A 24,187-nucleotide genomic window follows, 5' to 3' on the forward strand; every position below is an offset into this window, starting at 1 on the left:
ACTCCGATCCACCCCACAGCGCTGCCTGGCACTGATTGGCCAGGCAGCGCACGGGGTCTAGGGGGCGGCTGCGGCGCGACGGATAGCGGCGGATCGGCGGGTAGTGGCGGCGATCGGATTGCACATGCAGCTAGCAAAGTGCTAGCTGCGTGTAGCAAAAAAAAAAATTATGCAAATCGGGGCCTGAGCAGTCCCTTTCGGCAGCATAGCCCGTGCTCAGCACGGGCTTACCCCCAGGGAGGTTAAACGATGCCCAATTGGCACTAAGGGGCTTAAAGTGTGCCAAGAAAACATCCCCCACCACCAGCCTGCACACTGGTACCAAGGCATGATGGATCCATGTTCTCATTCTGTTTATGCCAAATTCTGACTATCGAGACTCATCAGACCAGGCAACATTTCCAGTCTTCAACTGTCCAATTTTGGTGAGCTTCCAAATTGTAGCCTCTTTTTCCTATTTGTAGTGGAGATAAGTTGTACCCGGTAGGGTCTTCTGCTGTTGTAGCCCATCCGCCTCAAGGTTGTGCGTGTTGTGGCTTCACATATGCTTTGCTGCATACCTCGGTTGTAGTTATTTCAGTCAACATTGCTCTTGTTTCAGCTTGAATCAGTCAGCCCATTCTCCTCTGACCTCTAGCATCAACAAGGCATTTTCGCCCACAGGACTGCCGCATACTGGATGTTTTTCCCTTTTCACACCATTCTTTGTAAACCCTAGAAATGGTTGTGCGTGAAAATCCCAGTAACTGAGCAGATTGTGAAATACTCAGACCGGCCCCTCTGGCACCAACAACCATGCCACCCTCAAAATTGCTTAAATCGCCTTTCTTTCCCACTCTGACATTCAGTTTGGACTTCAGGAGATTGTCTTGACCAGAACCACACCTCTAAATGCATTGAAGCATCTGCCATGTGATTGGTTGAGTAGATAACTGCATTAATGAGAAATTGAACAGTTGTTCCTAATAATCCTTTAGGTGAGTGTATATCAGAAGTTTACCATGTCAGAATTGGTCTCAGGACTGAGTTTACTATAGCCAGAGGTTTATTATAATAGAGTTTACTATACCGGGATTACCGTATACTTTTCAGCATGTATCAAACTTATTTTGATTATTTTCTTGCTTGCTGGGGATGTCAATTGTATTTTATAGATAAGGTATGAAAATATCTCCTGTGAGAAAACTCAAGAGAGGAAAAAAAGTAATTGAATAAGAGCCTGGTATATCCGTGTGATCTTCAAGTATTGTCTCACAGTAGTATGCACATTCTTGTACAGCGTTGCCCTTCAGTGTAATTGAAGGGGGTAGGCAATGCACCATAAAACAATACATTGTGATAAAATGCATGGCCATTATACATCGTTAGTATTTTTATAGCTTCCGATGACCCTGAAAATGTGTGACTGTAAACAGAAATCATTCAGCAGTGGACTGTTTACAGCAGTGGTCCTCAAACTAAGGCCCGTGGGCCAAATGTGGCCCCCTGAGGCTTTTTTACCCGCTCCCCACACAGAAAATGTATTACTTATAGATGAGGTCAGCTCCATCCTTTAAATATTGGTGGTCCGCATATGAAATAGCAGTGCTGGCATCACCCATCCACATGGAAGCCAGGAAGAAGTAATTTTGCTGGTTTCCAATCAAGTTCCACATCAGGTGACACTGCTGTCCAATTGGACTGCAGGTTGTCACTTGGGTGTGCTGCACTGTCTGGCCTGCAAAGACTTCTACATCATCTTATGTATACTCCGGCCCCCAGCAGTCTGAAGTATGTTGACCCAGCCCTTGACAAAAAACCGTTTGGGGACCTCTGGTTTACAGCATGTGTTCTTGCCCAGCTGCATACTAGTCCTACTGCTGTACTTCTGGTCATTGCATTTACCCTACAATGGTGACGTAATATGAACTTTGCATTGTTCCACGTCTTTGACAAGTTTTGAAATGCTTTTTCAGATAATAGAGCTATGGATTCAGTATTTTTTTTTTTTTATTTAGATAATATTTTTACGACTACTGTTTTGTTAATGATCAACTAATACATGTGTGAAGAGATGTTGATCAAAACTAACAGGAATTTGAAACCTCAGCCATTCAAATGTTTCAGTTCACAAAAAGTTTGTTGGCCAAAACTTGTATTTGAGGAGGAAATTGTAATTACAGCTTATTGTCAGACCTGCCTGTGTATGTGTGGCACCATTTTTTTGCTTTCTTGCTGTTAATGGTTTATGTCTTTAGTCCAGAATACAAAAGCTGCAGGAGGGAGTAAAGATAGATTGGGCTACAGCTGAAGCCATGGCGCTTGGGTCATTGCTCTGCCAAGGTGAGTCAACAAATTAGTTGGTTACATCTATAAACATTGAGGGCTGGAACCCACAGGAGCGCTTTTGGCAGCGTTTTGGCAGCACTGCGATATGCTAGCAGTTTGCCAAAACGCTGGGCTAATGTTAATGGATGGGGCAACTTCCACAGGAGCGTTTGCGTTTCCCAGAAACGCAAACGCAGGACCTGCAGCATTTTGGGAGCGTTAGCGCTTCAATGTAAAGTATTGAAACGCTCAGCAAAACCTAAACTGAGCGGTTTTGCTAGCGTTTTGCGGTTCAGCACACTGTAACAAAATTAAAAATAATTCACAGGACCAATCAGGATAAAAACGCAAAACGCTACACAACCGCTGAGGAAAAAAATACACTGTTGCAAAACGCGGCCGAAAACTCGCATGAATCCGCTTGCAAACCGCTCAGGCAAAACGCTAGCGGTTGCGTTTTTTGCGTTTGCGGATTTCAGTGGGTTCCAGGCCTGAGACTACAATTTGTAATGGTTTGGGCTTTGCATGAAAAGTGTGTACAAAACTGCTACCTGTCCACCACTGCATTCTACTCTAAATATTTTAGGTAGACACACATCCTTGTGGTAACACTATGTCCCCTAATGCTTGATAAAGAATTTGGTACAAATAAATTGGAATTGGGATTTGTTACATGGTGTATTCCATGTAGCACTTATAAAATATAGACTTATGGTAGTTTTTTAAGTGATTTTCCATTTTATAGCCATCCATATAATAGTTGAAGTAGATATCAAGATTAGATTAACAGTAAACTTCTTCCTCAGATACAATCATTTGATCAGATGTTTACATTTGAATTGTACAGAAAATCGTGTAGTAAGTGGAAAAAATTGATTTATGACAATCGGAGTGTTGGATTTTACAATCATATCTGAAGAGAGAAAGTTCCTTAATTTCCTGGTTTATGCAAACAATCAGTAATTGCTTCCGATGACATTCAATCCTGCAAATCTAAACTGTGGCTGGATAGTGTACTGGTTAAAGGGATACTTAAGTGAAAATAAAAAAAAATGATTTTTACTCACCTGGGACTTCCCTTAGCCCCCTGCAGCTGTCCGGTGCCCTCGCAGCCTCGCTCCGATCCTTCTGTCCCCGCCAGCGGCTACTTCCCGGTTCGGCGACAGCCGCCGACAGGCTGGGAACGCGAATGATTCTTCGCGTTCCCAGCCACAATATATTGCCCCCTATGCTGTTATTGCCTTCTTGCCGCATTAGCAGCATAGGGGGCAATATATTGTGGCTGGGAACGCGAAGAATCACTCGCATTCCCAGCCTGTCAGCGGCTGTCGCCGAACCCGGAAGTAGCCGCCGGCGGGGACAGAAGGATCGGAGCGAGGCTGCGAGGGCACCGGACAGCTGCAGGGGGCTGAGGGAAGCCCCAGGTGAGTAAAAATCATTTTTTTATTTTCACTTAAGTATCCCTTAAAGGGCTTTGCCCCCGACACAGGATACCTGGGTTTGAATCTCTGCTCTTCCTGTTCAGTAAGCCAGTAGGAGACCTTGGGCAAGAATCCCTAACACTGCTACAGCCTATAGAGCATGCCCTAGTGGCCGCAACTCTGGCACTTTGAGTCCATTAGGAGAAATAAATATTATTTGTCTTGTTTAATTGAATGGTTGCATCTGATGAAAAAATTGCGTCTGTAATGGAAAACTTTACAGAAAATTACTCCAATAAACTTTCCACGATTGCACATACCTTATATTTCGGACTATAGGGGGGGGGGGGGGGGAGCTGCTGCGTCTTATGGTCCGGATGCTAGGTGCCAGGTAGAAATCCCCATGTGGTAAACACAGGAATACACTTGGAAACGCATAGGGACACAGGCAGGCACATATGAGGACACGAGGCAGAGAGGGGCACATGTGAGGACATGGGGAACGTATGAGGACACAGGGGGAACGTATGAGGACACAGGACACCTAAGAAGACACAGGGCATTTAAGAGGACACAGAGAGGCACGTAAGAGGACGGGGGGGGGGGGGGGTGCATTTAAGAGGACATTGGGGCACAGATGACACAGGGAGACAGAGGAAGACACAAGGGAGACACTAAAGGTACCAAGGAGACACGAGAGGTACAAGGGGGGTTGAGATCTACAAGATGCCCCTGCGCCATGGATGAACCAGGTTTAGTATTTTTTATTTTTTTTCCCTGGTTTTTGCCCTCTAAACCTAGGTGCGTCTTATGGTCCGTAAAATACGGCACTAATAAATTCACATGATGCTGCTCTTTGGTTATGAGTCTGTGGCCTATATGCAATTAACTTGTTATCCTATGTTTTCTCCTGGGAAATAATTTTCAAATTTTCTCCAAAAGCATTTTACAGTTGAAAAAGTACCTAAACGCTGGTGGTTTAAAATGCATTTTATGACAAGGTGTGAAAATATCACCTAGGAGAAAACTCAGGAGAAAAAGTTAATTGCATATGGGCCAGTTTTAGCCTCCTCCTCTTCTTCTATTTCCATTGGCAATGAGTCAGAGAATAAGGTAATTGGGTTGGTGCAGGAGAATCTGCTGGGAGCAGATTCACTGTGGATTACTGTGTATTGATGCAAACAAAAAGTGGGGCTTGACCTGTTCAATAAGGGTATCCATTGATTGTGTGTTTACATAGCAGTAACACAAGCAGAATATTTGACAAATGGCCATCTTGCCCGAAACGTGTGTTTTTCTGCTTATGTTATGTTGTGTAAGCACACAATAACAGGATTGAACAGGTCGAGCCCCGGTTTCTATTTTGCATAGGATTTCACTACACAAGCCATTGATGGTGCTTATACACTGGAATAGCACCATGTGCATCATTATACAGATCTGCCCATGCAACGGGTATGAAAAATGTAAGTCATCACTTCGAGGCAAGGCAATCAGAGTCAGAATATGTTTTATTTTCCAAGTACAGGATATCATACAAGGAAATCATCAAGTTAACACATCTGATTCTGTTACCATCCAGTGATGTCCTGGCACTCCCACACCTCCCACATTAGTCTGTACAATATATCCGACCTCTCTTGGCAGGACCAACACTTAATTCATACAAATCAGTCTCTGGGCTCTTGCCACTCAGTTGTCCTATCAGGACAGTCATTGCAAAGGCCTCTTCTGAAGTCCTAGATCTAGGGATTGTGGCTCCTAAGCTCCACAAGAAGCCTGATTCTCTGTTTCCTGGCCTGCAAAGCACACCCTGGGACAGAGTACTTGTCACACAGTGTTCTTCCAGCTCTGTGATTGACAGCTTCCTGGACAGGAAGGGTAGGGACCCCCCCCCCCCCCCCCCTTTGTGTATTAACTTTTTAACAGCACATCTCTAAGCTAAAGTTACATTTACAGTAAGGTAACTGGCTTATCACAGGGTAAACCTGCTAGAAGCTTTCTTGTCACACAACCATCTGGTTTATGAAGTGACAATGATCTCAAGTGGCCACCATTACAATACATTAAAGGTATTATAAACAATATGCCACAACTGGCTAGTTTTGAACCTGTGCAGGTTATTCTTCATTCTCTAAATAAGAATCTGTACAGGTTCAAAACTGGCAAGATTGGCACACATGTCCAGCATAATGGGGGTGCTGAAAGAGTTTAAAGTAATTTTGGCAAAATGGGTAAGAATAGAGTAAGGGCTATCTGTTTTCCACTATCACTATTTTGCTACCTGATTCCGATCGCTTGCGGATCACAAAATGCTAGGTCATAGAACAGTAGTGAAAATTACACGGTAACTCTTCCATTAGTGTGATGCCGTTTTAGTTTTACCCAATCGCAAATGTCGATCGTGCATTTGCAATTATGTTTAAAACAATCTTGGCATGACACCAATCACATCACACTATAATTGTGTGTTTTCGGTAAATCAGGGACCACTATTGCAGTTGTGGCCCAATTAAAATTCCTAGTAGAAAAACTCTTAAGTTTTTGTTGCTGTCTGTGCCTTACCTGGTTTCTTCTCTGTGTTTATTCATTCATTATGGCACATTATGGCGAGAAGTGAGAAAGCAGGTAGGAGGAAAAGTGGGCAAGGTATTGTCAAATTTTAATAGCAGTGTACTCTCTATCATCCCCTTCCCCAGTCAAAACATGACAAAGGAGGTGGGAGAGGGTCCCGTTCACACTACTGACATTACTGAATTATATATTTCTTTGGTGGACACTAAAAGGCATTTTCAGAAGCCTCCATATATTTTTCATGACTACTTTTAAGAGCAGTGCATTTTACATGATGGTAGATAAGAAAGGTGCGTGTTCCTCTGTGTATATCTTGTGCTGTCCACACGTTGTATATTGGTAGGCACCCTGGGCTGCTATTCCAAGTGTAGCCAGATTTAACTGTTGGTTAGTGTGTGGCCAGTTCATCAGGGCACAGTCAATATTGTGGGTTGTTGAATGGTTGAGCTCTCCAGTGCTGACAATACTGTTGGATTGTTTGTGTGTGTGTGTGTGTGTGTGTGTGTGTGTGTGTGTGTGTGTGTGTGTGTGTGTGTGTGTGTGCCAGGGCACAAGTGATATTGTGTATAGTTGGGCATGGGCAGTTTTCCTAAGAATGGAATAGCCAGGTGATGGTATTCTTATGGCACCAAACAAGAAAATGGCATAAAGTGTATGATTATTGTGATAACATATGGTATATTTTGTGCATAGCGTTTCTGTGGAGAAGGATTCCAGGGCTACTAACATTCCTTATTAGTGTATGTACTACAAATTATGTTATGATATCTCTATTAAGGGTTTTGTCTGATTACCGGCTTATTTCCATTCTAATTTTTAGGGCTTAATGTTAGACTAAGTGGACAAGATGTGGGACGTGGAACCTTCAGTCAGAGGCACTGTATGGTAGTTTGCCAAGAGACAAATGACATCTACATTCCTCTGAACCACATAACACCAGACCAGAAAGGCTTTTTGGAGGTATGTGATTCTGTGCCAATTTTTATTTTGAACAGGGATGAATGTGCTGTTTTGTTACAATGCAGTTATGTCATCTGCAGCAAGTTAGAATTATAAGCATCTCATTGGCCATATCTACATATGGCAGTGTTAGACCTGGGTCAAACTGGACTTATTGAAAACTGATCTGTGTAAAAACAAAAACGTGGAATGGATCAGTTTTTATTGGGCATTAGTTTTTTATCCGTGACTGTGCATTCTGTTAGCTCGTGGTCAGTGCGACGCATCCATTGCTCCGGATTTATTGCTGCCTCCCCAAACTTGCACATCCGTTGGGTGGAATGTGTCGAATGTATCCGTTCTAACCGAGCAATGTAAATGTATCCTATTGAATAACCTGTTTAGTTCCACTATTAGTGGCATTTTATTTGCAGATGTAAGTAGTTTATTTAAACTTAAAAAATAAGAACATGAGAATCTCGGGGTGCTATTGCTAGTTTGCATTTGTTCTCTCTCCTCAGGTAAGCAATAGTGCCTTGTCAGAGGAAGCTGTCCTTGGATTTGAATATGGGATGAGTATAGAAAGTCCCAAGTTACTGCCAATTTGGGAAGCACAGTTTGGAGATTTCTTCAATGGTGCCCAGATTATATTTGACACTTTTATTTCTGGAGGTATGACGGTACTAAATGTCTGTAAGCTGAAAGGATAGAATTGACATTCTATATTATACAAATGCAAAATGGTCGTTTTTAATTTTTTCCGCACTATGAAACGAAATTGGTATAAATTTTGCCGATATTTTACTATCTTGCCAATTTAAAAAGTAGTATATTGCTAAATTTACTGATATTCTATTAGCCATTCCAAGAATTGAGCGTGTGTACAGTGGCCTACGACACCTTGGCCAGCAATGTACTGGGTGGAATGAGCTGGCTGAGAGCATTGTTCTCTCCATTCATGAGCCACTCTGTCATCTCTCCCCCCCCAACACACACACACACACACACACACACACACACACACACACACACACACACACACACACACACACACACACACACACACACACACACACACACACACACACACACACACACACACACACACACACACACACACACACACACACACACACACACACACACACACACACACACACACACACACACACCTGCAAGCTGGTGACCTGTCTGTACAATGTCAGCTACATTGAGGCTCTGCAGGATTTTAGAGCTGTTTAAAGGACAACTGAAGAATTAGGGATATGGAGGCTGCCATATTCATTTCATTTTAAGCAATACCACTTGCCTGGCTATCCTGCTGATCCTCTGTCTCTAATACTTTTAGGGCCATTTCACACCGATGTGGTGTGGTACCGCACCTCACCGCCGTGCAATGAAAGTCTATGAAGACATTCATACTTCCACGGTATGGCGCGATGCGACGGAAGTGACGTTTTCGCGGCATCCCCGACGCTTGCACAAACCTATATTAACGTGTGTACTTGTGTCACTCTGTGTTGGACTGGAAGTCATGTTACTCTATGGAAATGCGGGCATTTAAAAAATGTTGGCGTTGTGGCACGCATGCGCAGAAGTGTATTTTAACAATAAGCTTCCATGCTCACGCGCATACCCAAAGCAGGAAGTGATAGCAACCGTACATCACTTCCTGCTTGGTTGGTGGCCAGACAGGGAACACCGTGTAGTAACGCGGTGTTCCATGGAGGCCTGTTTCTGGCGGTGCGGCGGGGGCGACGCACCACATTGCTGCCGTCAGTTTGCACTGTGAAATCTGCCTGAGCCACATACCTTGAACAAGCATATGCAGATCAGGTGTACATTACACTATTTTCAGATTGACCAGATTAGCTGCATGCCCGTTTCCAATGTTATTCTGACACTACTGCAGCCAAATGGGCCAGCAGGGCTGCCAGGCAACTGGTTTTGATAAAATGAAAATAAATATGGCAGCCTCCATATTATTCTCATTTCATTTGTCCTTTAAGTAACTCACTTGTCATTTCTTGCTGAAGGGTTGGTAAGAGCTCCACAGGGATAAGGCGTGTACTCAGATTTTTAATAATTCCCAATTAATAAGATCAAAAGGTATAGAACATTTTCAGAAGCACAATTTTCAAACAAGAATTCACTGGTATTGTAGCTAGTTCATGTAAGAACACAGTGACAGTTATAATGTACATACTAGAACTAGACTAATTGTAAGATTGCGATAAAATGAAAAAATGCAAATACACAGCTTTCTTAATCAAAGCTGCATTGGAATATTCATACTGAATTTTAATTACACTAACATGTAAAAGATTGTGATATATCTTTATGTTGAGGCATTTTATTTTAACACCTGTGTTTTTAGTGACACTTTTACTTTACACTGAATTCTACTCCATTACTTTGCATATATTGGCAGTGGCAGAATTTCCTCCTCCGTCACCTATAATGCTGGTGTTTGGTGCATGGGAGCCACTGCAGAGAGTGGTGGCTCATCCTATGTATGGAGCACTGCTCACATGGCAAAACTGCATCTATGTCTTGTGTGCTACTTTAATTGTAGCATTTACCTTATTTTGTTAGGCGAGGCTAAGTGGTTACTACAGAGTGGCATTGTGATTCTCCTACCTCATGGCTATGATGGTGCTGGCCCAGAACACTCTTCTTGCCGCATTGAACGATTTCTGCAGGTTAGTGCTTTTGTTTTCTATACTTGTGGGTGAGTGATCTTCTGATTTAGTCACAGCAAATGGTTTTTTCAACAATGTCTTTATGACACTATTCAGTTGTTGTTCAAAATCCGCAAAAGAGTTTTGTTCATCCCATAATGTAAAAAGAAAATGGTGTGTAATCCAACTGAACAGAATTATATTTTGCTGGCCAAAACAGTTCTATTGTCTGTTTACAATCAGTTGATTGGAAGAAGTTTTGTAATCGTTCTTATTTTGCACAGTAAAATAAATCATTAGGTGAAGTGAATCGTAAGAGACTCATGAGAACAGGATTAACACATGTTGGTGAGGCACAAACTATCATAGTGGGGTTGGCAATGTGATGTGTGTTCTCTGTACCTCACATCGCAGTATACCTAGTGACAGACCTTCTTTAAATAGTGTATGTTGTGTTTTTTCCACAGTCTTCTCTTTCTCAAGTCATGATTAGGTTTTGATATTTCTTACAGATGTGTGACAGTAAAGAAGGAGGAGTGGATGGAGATAATGTCAATATGTTTGTAGTTAACCCAACAACTCCAGCACAGTATTTTCACTTATTGCGAAGACAAATGATTCGAAATTTTAGAAAACCTCTGATTGTGGCATCTCCAAAAATGCTTCTCAGATATCCGGTAATGGTTTTATTTCCCACTTTAAAAGCATACAGATTTATTTTATTATTTATATAGTGCCTACATATTACCCAGCGCTGTACAGAGTATATATTGTCTTGTCACTAATGTGATAATACTTTAGTCAGAACATATTACTTAGACTATTGTTCTGGGTTACCACCTGTCTCTAATGCTTTCAGCCACTAACCGGCCCGGTTCACACTTGCGGTGGCCCTCCGGAATCGCCGTGCCGGAGCCGCACCGCTTGCAGAACGGACGGAACGGACGCACGGCATAGCAATGGAAGCCTATGCGTCCGTTCACATGCGTCCGTTCTGCCGAACTGGAGCCGGACCGGATCCGGGCCGGATCCGGACTCCGGCCTCCGTTCCAACATGCGCTATTTTTTCATCCGGCTCCTCCGGCAGCCGTATCCGGGGCGGAGCCGGACTGCACCATCCGGCCAATACACACCAATGGGAACCGGAGAGCGCACAACACACTGGCTGAGAAATCCGGATGTTCTACCCCACTTCCTATGGGGATTGTTGCGGCGATATTGGATGGGGACACATGGGCAAGCATTTTGGAGTGGAGCAGCACAGCTGGATCCGGATCCGGAGATGTTGGCAGCATGTCGGAGGTGGAGGTGAGTGCTAAACAGCAGAGGGCCTGATTCCACAGGTCCCCCTTCTGCTGACCTCCCAGACCCCAACATTTTTTTTGTTTTTAACGTAACTTTTGCCAAACTGATCCGGATCGCATCCTGATGGACACCTGATGCAACCTGACCGGATCCGGATCGGATCCGGATCAGAACCGTACGGTTCCGATCCGGATCCGGTCCGGATCCGGTCAGGTCATCCGGTCCGTTTGGCAAACAACCGCTAATGTGAACCGGGCCTTAGTGGCTGAAAGCATTAGAGACAGGTGGTCAGCAAAGACAGCCAGGCATAAGGCATGTTTATAAAGTAATAAGTATGGCAGCATCCATATCTCTCTTAATACAAGATCCGCTAAAATATTCAGTCATGCAAGGATTTATGTTGAACTTTGAACTATTATTAATTTGTTCTTCTATATCTTTCTCATCTGTAAGGCTGCTGTTTCAAGCTTTGAAGAAATGGCCCCAGGAAAATCATTCAGACCTGTTCTTGGGGAGTCTGCCAAAGATCCTAAAAGGTAACACATCATATTCTGTTGGATAAGGCATACTGATTACCAGGAAAATAGAAAAGTTCAAAACGCTCTACCCCCTATGAGTCAAACCAGTGGGTGCAGGATCTGGTAAGCCAGGCCAATCCACAAGTATACACAGAAGGATCCGCAAACCGACCATTGGTTGAAAAAAGCTGGTATTCTTTATTCAGTAATTCCACATGTCAAGTGCATAAAACCACAAGGTTCAACTAACGCTGTCGGGCTTACAATCTGCCCTTAGTCGTAGTGATTACCAGGGCTGTCCAGTCGGAGTCGAGGAGTCGGTGCAATTTTGGGCACCCGGAGTCGGAGTCGTGGTTTCATAAACTGAGAAGTTGGAGTCGGATTATTTTTGTACAAAATCTACAGCCCTGTTAAGTATTAGACTAAGGAGTCGGTGTCGAGGAGTCGGAGCCATTTTGGGTACCCGGAGTCGGAGTTGGAGTCGTGGTTTCATAAACTGAGGAGTTGGAGTCGGAAGATTTTTGTACTGACTCCACAGCCCTGCTGATTACGTGCGACCACACATCAACTTATTTATAAAAAAACAAACAGCTATTTGTATACTACTGAAGACCTTTTAAATTTAATTTTGGATCTGCACTCAAATATACTAAAAGAGAACACCCCATTAATCCCCATACCATTGGTTGTAGTTGGTACTGTTCAAGTTACCTGTGTTTTTGGTAGTGGCATCCTGTATAGTCACTGCCATATTGGGGAGCTTGGGAGCCTTTCCAATACTGTAGTTAGATGCTTCAACACAGAGGGACATGAGCCCCAGTGTACACTTGCTGTAAAGTTAAATGCTAGGATCAGATTGCTTTATTAATAATGCATCCAAGATAACAGGATTTCACACTAAAGTGAAGGAACTTTGAAAAATGTGGACACTCGCACTGTTACAGGTACCTGGGGACACAATCAGAGAAGCTGGATTGTAGATCAGCTGTGGCTATATGCTATATTTACTGTTTCCTATGGCGATATGCCATTTTTACTGCCTCTTAAGAAAAGTATATTTTCACACCACGATCAAAAAGATGAGCCCCATGTGAGAAGTTTCACATTTTATGATCATTTTTTTTATAAAGTTCAAGAGAGATCCAAGTAACCCTTTCTGGTAAGGCTGCAGAAGGGCCTGTATATGTTTCTGTTTGTTAGTTACCCAGGACCTTAATCTGCCCCCATTTCATTCCTATGACATCTACACTGAGAAAAGCATTGTGGGGCCTCCGTCATGTAGCAAATGTCTCCAGTTAGGTGACAAAGTTTTGTAGCCCTCATAGTAAGGATTGCTAAAATGCTATTGTAAAAGTGGTTGGACAAATACAGTAGAAACAACAAATCAAAAACAAAAACATTTGTAAAGCATTTTTCTCCCATAGGACCCAAAGTGCATCTATTGCATCACTGCTATTTCACTTACATTTTCATTATACTCACTATAATCTAATAGGAAATGGGTAAGTGATGGAAACGTTTATTAGCGATTAAATAGCGGACAATATTTTTTTAAAAGATTCCAGTCCTGGTTTGCTGAATTTCACAGGTGCTCAGGTGCTTCCCACCATTGGTCCATTTCGGCTAAAGTATCTGGTCTGGAAAATCAAACATTCTGGTGCCAATCAATTATTTTGAAAACCAGCCTTACCCAGAACAATGTCTAAATGATTGTTAGCAGTCAGCTAACACATTTATCAAAAAGAGATTGGGCCCAAAAAGCACTATTTGCTGCTGTTAATAAGTTATTTTACAGAGGAACTTTAACTAAGGATTGAACTTCATTTCATTCTATAAACGATACCCTCTTTCCCAAGAGAAATCTTTACCTTTTCTTGAATAGATCTTCTGTATGGCTGATGTTGTGGTGAAAACCCTCCCACAGTTTGATTTCTGTGATCCTTGCAGCATTGTGGGAAATAATGGCTTTTTCCAACTAGCAAGCAAGCAATATTTCCCTCTCTGCTCTCTCAGTAATGAACATTCCGTACAGATCACCTGGCAGACCTAAAGATGTCACCACCAGTGATAAATTTCAGAATATAAATCGGGGTGAGGACTGATTTTACACTGGGCAGACACTGACTAAATTTAAAAATGAATATTGTAAAAAGTAAGCAATTGTATTTATTATGTTGTTTTTAGTACAGGTACTCTTTAAATGGTTCCGTAAACTGAATAGGCTATAGCTGTGCTATATACTAGCAGTGTAGGCTGTTAGCTTGGCTTTCGTGGGTGTAAAAAGAATGATTTAAATGTTTCTAAAGTGATGAACTGTAGATTTTGATTGTTGCTCAATTTGTACCCTTCAGCGTAGGAAAGGATAAGTCTAATGACTTTTCTACAGATGGCTTTTAGGCTCCTGCAGACCTACTACAAAAAGTCCTTTATGGTTCTGGTTTTCCATAACAGGGTACCCTATGATGTAATTCTGAAGCACTTAGAAGGTTAATATGCAGTTACCCTTTTAAAAACATTTTAATAGAAGAATGCAGTAGTATTCATGCCATTGTTATCATTTGTTTCATAACCTTGGAAAGTGTATATATTTTTTACATTAATACTGGTTACATCTGTTCTGCAATATAGCCATGCTGTTATTATTTTGTCCTTTTCCCCATAGTGTCAGCACAGTGATTTTTTGCTCTGGGAAACATTACTATGCTTTGGCCAAACAGAAGGAGGCACTTAGTGAGCTAGGAAACAAATACGCTATAATTCGGATTGAAGAGCTGTGTCCATTCCCATTAGAAGCGCTGCAGCAAGAGATGAGCAAGTACCCAAATGCCAAAGGTGGGTTTACTTAATCTTGCATTGTTCAGTCTATTTATGCTCACTATTGCTTTCAATGCCAGAAACTATTTTGAATAAAAACTATGAACGTAGTTTGGCAAGTATCTTGGAGACAACTTACACTTTTGTATGGTGCCCATACATGGTACAATTTTTTTCATTTTCTTTTCCGATTACATAATTTTGTTCGTTCGAATATAAATTTTTTCCCAACATGTCCGATCGGATTTATATTGAAAAAATGGGATAATCGATAATTTTTTTTCCTTGATCGGAATTTTTTTTTTTTTTTTTTTAGCCTTCATTCGATTTGATCATTTTGGTTGAATAAACGGGAAAATGTAACTTTTTTATTGTACCTTGTATGAGCAATGTACGTGGAACTCCGCTCACAACCTCCGTCTGCCGACAGTGCAGGAAAGCAGGCTGCCAAAACCTCGAATCCAAGACTGTGCAAAAGTGAAATCCGCATGATGTCGGTAGGATCTGTATGTCTTTATTAAATCATTATACACGACAGGCTAAAACCAGCACCACATGCTGACATGTTTCGTGCGTTACACGCCCTTAATCATATGCTATGATTAAGGGCGTGTAACGCCCGAAACATGTCAACATGTGGTGCTGGTTTTAGCCTGTCGTGTATAATGATTTAATAAAGACATACAGATCCTACCGACATCGTGCGGATTTCACTTTTGCACACCTTGTATGGGCAACTTTAAAGTGATTCCAAGCCGAAGCTCGGGTACAAAAATAGAAACTTAGGGCCCGTTCAGACTGCATGCGTTTCCAGCCGCGTTTTTGGAAACGCGTGCAGGAGGCCGACACGCACGACATCAGACAGTGCATAGAGTGCACTATCTGATGTTCACACTGCATGCGTTCCGGACCTGTGCGGTGTCAGGAACCGGCCCGCGGCACGCCTGCGTATACGGTTCCCGACTGCGGGTTTGACCTGATCAAGCGGGGAACAGCCTTATTTAAGCTAAAAACAAGGCTGGGACCCCTCGAACACCTCCCACTGCCACCACTAGCCGTTGCTAGACACGTTCACTTAGCTGTCGAGTGCTCAACACGCACTCCGCGGTTTCGTATTTGGGTCAGCTTTGCGCTTAGGCCGAATACGAGAACGCCACGCACACACACACAGTTGCAATCTTACGCTGTAATGAAGCAAAACCACTAACAGTCGTTCCGAACGATACTGTTAGACTTCCCACTCGGCTGTCGAGCGCAGAAGTGCCTCATACACACAATGCAATTACAATTTCATACGGTAGTGTTGCTCAAGCGTACAATTAGGCATGAACTTATACACTGTTACAATTCAGTCTCCTCTAGGCTATGAGTGTTAGTTTAGTACGGCAGAAGTCAAGCTTAATAAAAAATAATTTAATATTCCAGAAAAACATAGAACAATGCAGAACAGAATATATACAAAAGATTACAAAAAACAAAAATAAAAAGTTACAAAATTAAAGTTGCCAAGATAACACACCAAGCAGTTTGCTTACCAAAATACAGGAATCCAGATAGAAGAATCTTGGACTTTTGTGGACGGACACAATTCTGGTTAGACCAGGAGTCCACTAGCTTGGGCCAGGAGACTAGCCGCAGCTACCGTCAGAAGAGAACTGATTTGAGGTAGCTGTCCCCTGGTTTTTATAATGAAATATTCGCCTCGAGGCTGTAAGCCTGTGTGGACGGGGGGAGACTAGATTTAATTACATCCTCAGTCATAATTGGATATTCAGAGATCCAACATCCACTATAGTACCCACACCCAACAAAAGACTTCCTTAGCCCAATTTCCCCAGGTTACAATGTCTATACATCAAGAGATTGTTAAGTGAGGCTTTCAACTCCAGGTGAAAACTTGATTAAGGCTTTTTCCTGTCTCCGTTTTTAAAGTCTGCAGAGATTCCAACCCCCTTCCAATAGCTGTAATTTACAGGGTATCGTTTGCACCTCCACTAATAATTTAATTTCCAGTAGCCTGTCATGTACATTTCCAACATTCCTGTGTTAGTCTCCAGACTCTGGTACTCTTGCTTTGTGTATTGAGACAATGGGCTGTCTCCTGAGTTAAAAAAGCCAGGCAGATAATCCCATTAGCACTCTCAGAGGAACTGCATACAGAAACTCAAAGCACCTCATATGGTCAAGACAATCACCCATTTCCTTGCCCCAAGCAACTCAAGGTAACAGCTCCCTTCTGGCAGACCTACACGGAACACAGGCAGAAAAATGAAAGAATATATGTTTCTGTTCCTTACATCCTAAGCACCCCAATATATTCCTGACATGCGGTCCGGGAACGCATGCTGCACGCAGATTTTGTCAAAACGCGTGGCTGTCCCATTCACTTTTCAGTGATGGGATCAGCCACGCAACGCACACAAACGCGGATGGCGTGCGTTCGTACGCGTTGCGGTCCGCACGCGTTCCGCACGCATGGCCATCCGCATTTGTGATCTTAACGGGCCCTTAAAGAGAGGTAAGCCTCAGGATCCTATTGAGGCTTCTCTTGCTACTCTGTGCTCCCCCGTTGCTGAGCGCAACCCCCCCTCCACATAGACCCTAAACAAGCAAGCAGCAGGTCGGATTTTTATGACATTATTGTCAGATCTGACAAATGTTGCCACATGCTTGTTTCTGGTTTTATTCAGACACTACTGCAGCCAAATTGATCAGCAGAGCTGCCAGGCAGTTGGTAAGTTTGGCAGCCTCCATATTCTTCTCACTTCAGTTGTACTTTAAGCAATTCGTTTAACACTAACCAATAAAACTTCTGGCTTTAACTGAAGACTAACACATTATAGTACTTTACTGCTTTCGTATTATTTTGATTATTTTAAATACCACTTAAAATGTCAGAAGTGCATTTAATTATCAGTACTGTATGGGTCTTTGTAATGCTGGCCATGCTCATGTGTGCCACCAGCTTTAGTGTGTGGAGACTAGGACAGGAACAAACAGACCATGGCATTGTGGTCTTAGCAGAAAAGTGGGATGGTAACTTCTGGCAGTGGGGGAGGAGACTGCACACCCCACTACTTACAGAAAGTAGCAGCAGGAGGTGGTACGATATGTAGCACATTCACACAGTGTCCGGTGAGGGCATGACAGTATGTGTGTTAAGAGATGAAAAGTTACATTTTATTTATTTTAGATTTCATTTGGAGCCAAGAAGAACCACAAAATATGGGTGCATGGACTTTTATTGCCCCAAGATGTGAAAAGCAGTTGGGTTGTAAGGTAAATACAATACATTTTGTTTGCAAGACCTTAGTATGTAAACATTTTGCCATTCAGGCATTTTAGGATCTACAACAGCATCATATTAACAAACTGAATTGGGATAACTAATACAAGCAAGAAAGAGTTAAAACAAACCCGAACTAAAGCCATCTCAATTTGATCTAATTTCTTTTTTAGAAGGCAAAAACTATGGAAAAATAATAATTACTGAACCTGGTGTGTCCATAGTCCAGGAGCGTCTTGATGATGATCCCCCCCCCCCCATTGGTGTCCTGTATCCCCAGTATGTTCCCCTATGTTCACCCCCCAGTGTGCCCATGAGTGTTCCCAGCCCCCCTGTATGGTCCACTCCCTGCCTGCTTGTGTCTGCCAGTGCCCCCCTTCCCCCTCCCCTCACTACTGTGTAATGAGTGCTTCTCTCTCTCCGCTTTCCCCCCTACTGTGTGTCGATTTGCTCCCCCTTGTGTCTCTGCTTCCAACTCCCTTCCCCGTTGTAATTAGTAGGTCAGCGGCAGTTAATTACCTAATCCAGCGGCTCCCGGTGATCGCAGACTTGTCACCTCTCTCGCTCTGCTTTTCTAGTGATAGCTTCTGCTGGTGACGTCATTAGAAGGAGCCACAGAGAGAAGACAGGTCTGCAATCACCAGGAGCCATTGGATTAGATAATAGCCGCTGACTTGCTAATTATTGTGTTTAGCTCACACAATAGGGGGAAAGGGTAGAGGGAACCGCACCCACTGCACTACACTAATTATATGGGGGGGAGGGGGTAGACACAGAAGGGTCAATGCATGGAATCCTCGACGTGGCCGCAGGCTGGCGATTGGTATCAGCGAGCATTCGTAAGTCAGGGATGCCTTGCATTTGACAGAGGTCCCCAACCTGGGGGCCGCGGCCCTCTGGTGGTCCGTTGGCAGATTTCTGGGGGGCTGCGGGCGGAACTGGCCTTTCCTTCTCTTACAGCAGCCGCGCGGGAAGCGCTGCTGTATTACGAGATGCTGCAACCGAGGACAGGAGCTATGGGGAATATAAGGAAGAAAGCGACCGCCCGCTCATAAGGTAACAGGAGCGCCGGCCGCGGGTGGAGGGCACCTCTCCTAACTACACTGGGGCAGATATACTGGGGTAACTACTGGCTACACTGGGCTAACTGTACTTGCTATACTGGGCTAACTGTACTAGCTATACTGGGCTAACTGTACTAGCTATACTGGGCTAACTGTACTAGCTATACTGGGCTAACTGTACTAGCTATACTGGGCTAACTGTACTTGCTATACTGGGGTAACTATACTAACTATATTGCGGTAACTATGCTACCTAACTATACTGGGGCAACTATAGTCCTTATACAGGGGCAACTGTTAGCTACCTATACTGGGGGCAACTATACCTAGATACTTACTTACCTATATACCAGGGCTGTGGACCCCTGTTGTATAAGACGCAGGGACTTTTTCCTCCCCATTTTTGGCGGAGAAAAAGTGCATCTTATACGGTGGACAATGCGGTAACTTATTCTGACGCAGTTTTTTTTAAACTCTAAACAGTTAGTTTGTGCATCTAAAGGTGCGCAAACATTCTCACTTGCCTGAATGAATCGGGACTCATTCACTCAGTTACAGTTTGGGGGTTGAGTTTTGTACAGATTCCTTGCTGTACTATATCCTAGCAACATGTCTGTTTCTATGTGCAAGGAAGGAGGGACAGTGCACAGCTTCTGGTAGAAGAGGTAAGGAGAAGAACAATGGGCTTGGAGATTGCAACTTTGCCCATGCTCGATTCTCAGCTGATACGGCCACTAATGTCTACAGAGTTTCAGCTAGCCTGTGTATGCATCTTGAGCATCTCTGACATAACACTGTTTGCTTAGGGTAGTGGTTCCCAACCTTTTTCAAGTCCTGGCACGTCTCTCCAAAGGTTCAGATCTCTGACACACTGCTGTTGGCACAGTAGACGCTGCTGTTATAATGGCTGCTTCCATATAAAGCAGGGGTAGGGAACCTATGGCTCGGGAGCCAGATGTGGCTCTTTTGATGGCTACATCTGGCTCACAGATAGGGGTTGATTCACAACGGTACACTGCTCAAACAGCGCAGCTTAGTGTGGCAGTGCATGTAAAATTTTCAAAGTAGGCACACTACTGCTGTAGCATGCACTAATTACTCGCGTTCCTCCCAAAACTAACGGCCACTCCAGTTGTCCCACCCTGGATCCTGTTAGGTCCAGTGGCTTTCCCTGCATTTTGATTGGCCCAAAAGGCTGCCTGTCACTTGCCAGGCAGCCTAGTAGGCCAAAGTGTGGATATCTCCTCCTACAAAGTGAATCGACCTCCAAGTCATCTAGCTAATTGTACAAGCTGAAGCTAAAAACGCTTCCGTTGCCCGGAGGATCAACTGTATACACATAATCATGGCAATAGGGACGTGAGCCCTCTGCTGCGCATATGCACTGTCCCAGTTTGAAACATATTGTACGGCTCTCACAGAAATACATTTTAAAATATGTGGCATTTATGGCTCTCTCAGCTAAAAAGGTTCCTGACCCCTGGTATAAAGTGTGTAAACTTCCATCACTCCCCATGTGAAGTTAGGCATCAAATCTGTCAAGTTCTTCCTCCTACTAAATTCTACACATTTGTACTCGTTCTACAAGGTCTGGACATTCATGGTTGCCAGCAGGTGAGGTTCCAAGGATGCAGCAGCTGTCAGATTTTATGGATATCTCTAGTTTCATGATCAGTTCGATTCCTTTATTTCTATACAACCTACTAGCTATAGGTTGAAATTTCAAGAGGCACTGTAGTGACATAGCGTATATAGAATGCAGTAAATTATTTAATACACGCACTTTTACAGTAATTTTCCTGGTTTCAGCATCCGAAAACTTCCTGTACTTATATATTGGTATGTAACTCCACCCTCCCAGTGATGCTTAGCCTAGGCTGATTAGATATGCAGAATTCTCTCTTATGCTGGGCATACACGGCTAGATAGTTGTTATCATTCGAGTAGCTGATGACTCGATTGAGAAGATCCAACCTGTCCGATCACCACGGCGGATCGATACCACGCTCGATCCCTGCGGGCGGAGAATAGAAAAAAACGAGCGGCTGATAAGAAGCACCCGCGGGGACGAGCGGGAATCGATCCGCGCGCACGCGTGGACGAGTGGTGACGCGCTGGCATCAACCTGCTTGCTCAATTCCGCCGCATTATCTCACCGTGTATGCCCAGCATTACTCCCCACCTGAGGACAGATTTTATAATGTGCAAACACTGACTAAATAAAAATAAATGAGAAAAAAAAATTATACATTGTTATTCTTACTACAGTTTCTTTTTTAAACTTTTTTGAACTCAAGATGGGCATTTTTGTAACAAAACAAAAAAAATCCTGCATGGGATGTCCCTTACCCTCAAGATTGACGACAAGCTGCTTGTCGCCAATTTGTTTTTTTTGGGGGGGGGGGGGGGAGTGGGGTCTACAACCCCACTCCCATCAATGCCGCCTCGGGTCCTCTTTAAGCACTGCACAGTGTCTTCAGCAGAAAAATGGGATTTAGTGAATTGTGAAGATAGTCACCGGCACTATTTCACTTGGTTGAACTGTATAAGATGTAATAAAATAAAATTGTACTAACGTTTGTTCTCCGCCCATTGTGTCTTTGTAGTTGCGCCTTGTCAGCAGACCGCCTCTTCCTGCTCCTGCTGTGGGGATTGGGACTTTACATCAACAGCAACAAGAAGACATTATAAGGAGTACATTTGCATAGCAAGACACCAACTTCCATTTTTATAGTTGATTTTTAGCCATTGGATCAGAAAAGCTTTTCATAAAATGGAAGCCTTTCTTTCGCACAGGATTGGGATCAAATAACTATTTTTTTTCATAATATATTTTACATGAAGTTCTATGAAAATAGTTCAAAGAAACCACTACTGTTTCTGTACTTACCATTCATGTGAATTAATTACATAACGGTAGTTATTTGGTTTAGAAAGACATATCAATCAAGTTCAATGTCTTAAAGGGACTCCGAGCAGTGCAGAAACTATGGAAAGATGAATATCATTTTAAAGCTCTCTTTCTCCTCTTTCCAATGATATACAAACCACCGCCCTACGCCTTTTAGTTTTTGCTATTTTCGCGATTGAAATTGCCGCGGCCGCGATTTCAATCGCGAAAAGAAAGAAAGCTAAAAGGCGTAGAGCGACGATTTAGGTGTCGCCAGAAAGAGGAGAAAGAGAGCTTTAAAATGATATCCATCTTTCCATAGTTACTTGTATTACACAGGACGACACTTTCCCCAGTGTCAGCAGCTCCATTTAGCAGAAAAAGTCGGCCTGTGTAATACAATGTAACTATGGAAAGATGGATATCATTTTAAAGCTCTCTTTCTCCTCTTTCTGGCGACACCTAAATCGTTGCCCTACGCCTTTTAGTTTTCTTTATTTTCGCGATTAAAATCACGGCCGCGGCAATTTCAATCGCGAAAATAGCGAAAACTAAAAGGAGTAGGGCAGCGGTTTATATATCATTGGAAATAGGAGAAATAGAGCTTTAAAATGATCTGCATCTTTCCATAGTTTCTGCACTGCTCGGAGTCCCTTTAAGCCTTTTTGTACCTTTAGTCCACCTCACCATTCTATACCTTCAATTTTACATAATTATATCCTGTGATGAAATGTTCCACATTCTAAAGTAAAAATAATCTGATGAGATACAAATTATTTCTTTAGGACTAATCCTAGATAGGACTTTTGAGTCCCATATATTTTTGGTTTTTAGGTCTGAATATCAAACCATTTGAATTTTTTTTTTTTTTTTTTTTTTTTTTTAGTTCAAAATTTGGTGTAATTGACCGTGTCAAAGCATACACAATGAAACCTACATTAATATTTATTAGTTTATTAATTCATAAAGATGTTTGAAAAGTATTTATACACAATACTGAGGTAAGCCAAGCATGTATACAAGTTTTAAGGCATACATAAAATGTTACCCACAGAAAGGAATACTAGGGGTGTAAAGGTGTTCACGTTGTAATGATGTTGAGAAACGCTGGTTCAGATTATACAGTTTTGCAATTGTACCAAACATTTTAATCAACAGGGCAGTATTTTTCTTGCTTTGTCATATTGCAACTGAATACATAAAGGCTAAAAAAAAAATCTACATACACTAATGTTATGTATAAATAAGAGAGTGTCCACTATTGCAAATTAAGCAGAAACGTGACTTGTCCCTGCTGGACATGCTCCAGTTACAGTGCATTTTGAGTGCATGAGCTTTTCAGAACATGCCATTTTCTTTATAATATAAATTGTAGTATTCTGTTTCCAGTAGTGGGCTACAAATTGTTCTGAATCCCAAACACACTGCTTTTTTTTTTTTTTTTTTTTTTTGTGAGAGTCAATGAAAGCGCAAAGAAGTGTACTGTATGTATGCATTTATCAGTACACTTTTCCCATAATATGCAATCACATTCGGTGTTAGAGAAATTGATTTGATTTGCTAAGAAAAATAAAGCAGTTTCTAGGGAGTGTCTGCAACACCTCAACCAAATAACTGTGTGTGCTAGGGCTCAAAACAAGAGCAATTATATGGTAGAGGAAGAAAGCCCTTAAAAAATAGCACCTCCCACAGCAAAATTTGAAAAGGTATAACAAAAATCTTAATTCAACATTGGGTATATTAATAATCACAGTACTGATGATTCAATAAAGAATAAAACCATTTAAAAACCAAGCAAATATTCCAACATGATCCCTGCTGCATATGAAACAATCACTCTAAATGCAATATATTGTATAATGACACAATGCTGCTGTCAGATATAAAACCCCACAGTTGGCTCCATATTGAGCCCAACAGGGGGAGAACCCGGGTTCAGTATACAACCTAGTGTGATGCAGGACCAATAAACACCTGTGCAATGGAAAAAAAACCCACGAATAAATATCGCATATATAAAATTATGAAATAAAGTGCACAATTGCTATCCAAGTATACAGTATTACTAGTGATAAGATGCCTAGTAAAAAAATTAAGGCAAAGGAGCAGCCCATAGGAAAAAGAGCATAAAGTGGAGTAGTGCAGAAAATAGGAGATACTTAGCCCAGAAATGGTGAAGTCAATCTCAGCAGCACAGCAGGCAACAAGGAATCCCCTCAGAGGACAAGATCCCACTAGTTCCGCGAGAGTCACCTCGCTTTATCAAGGAGGTGACTCTCCTCTCCTTGATAAAGCGAGGTGACTCTCGCGGAACTAGTGGGATCTTGTCCTCTGAGGGGATACCTTGTTGCCTGCTGTGCTGCTGAGATTGACTTCACCATTTCTGGG

The 24,187-nt window shown here is 42.6% G+C and overlaps 1 protein-coding gene across 2 annotated transcripts in view; it reads left to right on the forward strand.

Moving 5' to 3' along the window:
- Nucleotides 1-21,887, forward strand: part of LOC137563538 (2-oxoadipate dehydrogenase complex component E1) — a 44,855-nt gene extending 22,968 nt beyond the window's left edge. For both annotated transcript variants that reach the window (XM_068276125.1, XM_068276126.1), the window contains 9 exons: nucleotides 2,238-2,322; nucleotides 7,123-7,262; nucleotides 7,763-7,913; nucleotides 9,837-9,943; nucleotides 10,435-10,599; nucleotides 11,681-11,763; nucleotides 14,408-14,577; nucleotides 17,753-17,838; nucleotides 21,516-21,887. In XM_068276125.1, the coding sequence (XP_068132226.1) occupies nucleotides 2,238-2,322; nucleotides 7,123-7,262; nucleotides 7,763-7,913; nucleotides 9,837-9,943; nucleotides 10,435-10,599; nucleotides 11,681-11,763; nucleotides 14,408-14,577; nucleotides 17,753-17,838; nucleotides 21,516-21,617 (1,089 nt within the window). In that variant the 3' untranslated portion in view covers nucleotides 21,618-21,887. The remainder of the gene's footprint in view (nucleotides 1-2,237; nucleotides 2,323-7,122; nucleotides 7,263-7,762; nucleotides 7,914-9,836; nucleotides 9,944-10,434; nucleotides 10,600-11,680; nucleotides 11,764-14,407; nucleotides 14,578-17,752; nucleotides 17,839-21,515) is intronic.
- The last annotated feature ends 2,300 nt before the right edge of the window (nucleotides 21,888-24,187 follow it).

The sequence above is a fragment of the Hyperolius riggenbachi genome, chromosome 3 (genome assembly GCF_040937935.1).
Source record: "Hyperolius riggenbachi isolate aHypRig1 chromosome 3, aHypRig1.pri, whole genome shotgun sequence".
NCBI classification, from domain to species: Eukaryota; Metazoa; Chordata; class Amphibia; order Anura; family Hyperoliidae; genus Hyperolius; species Hyperolius riggenbachi.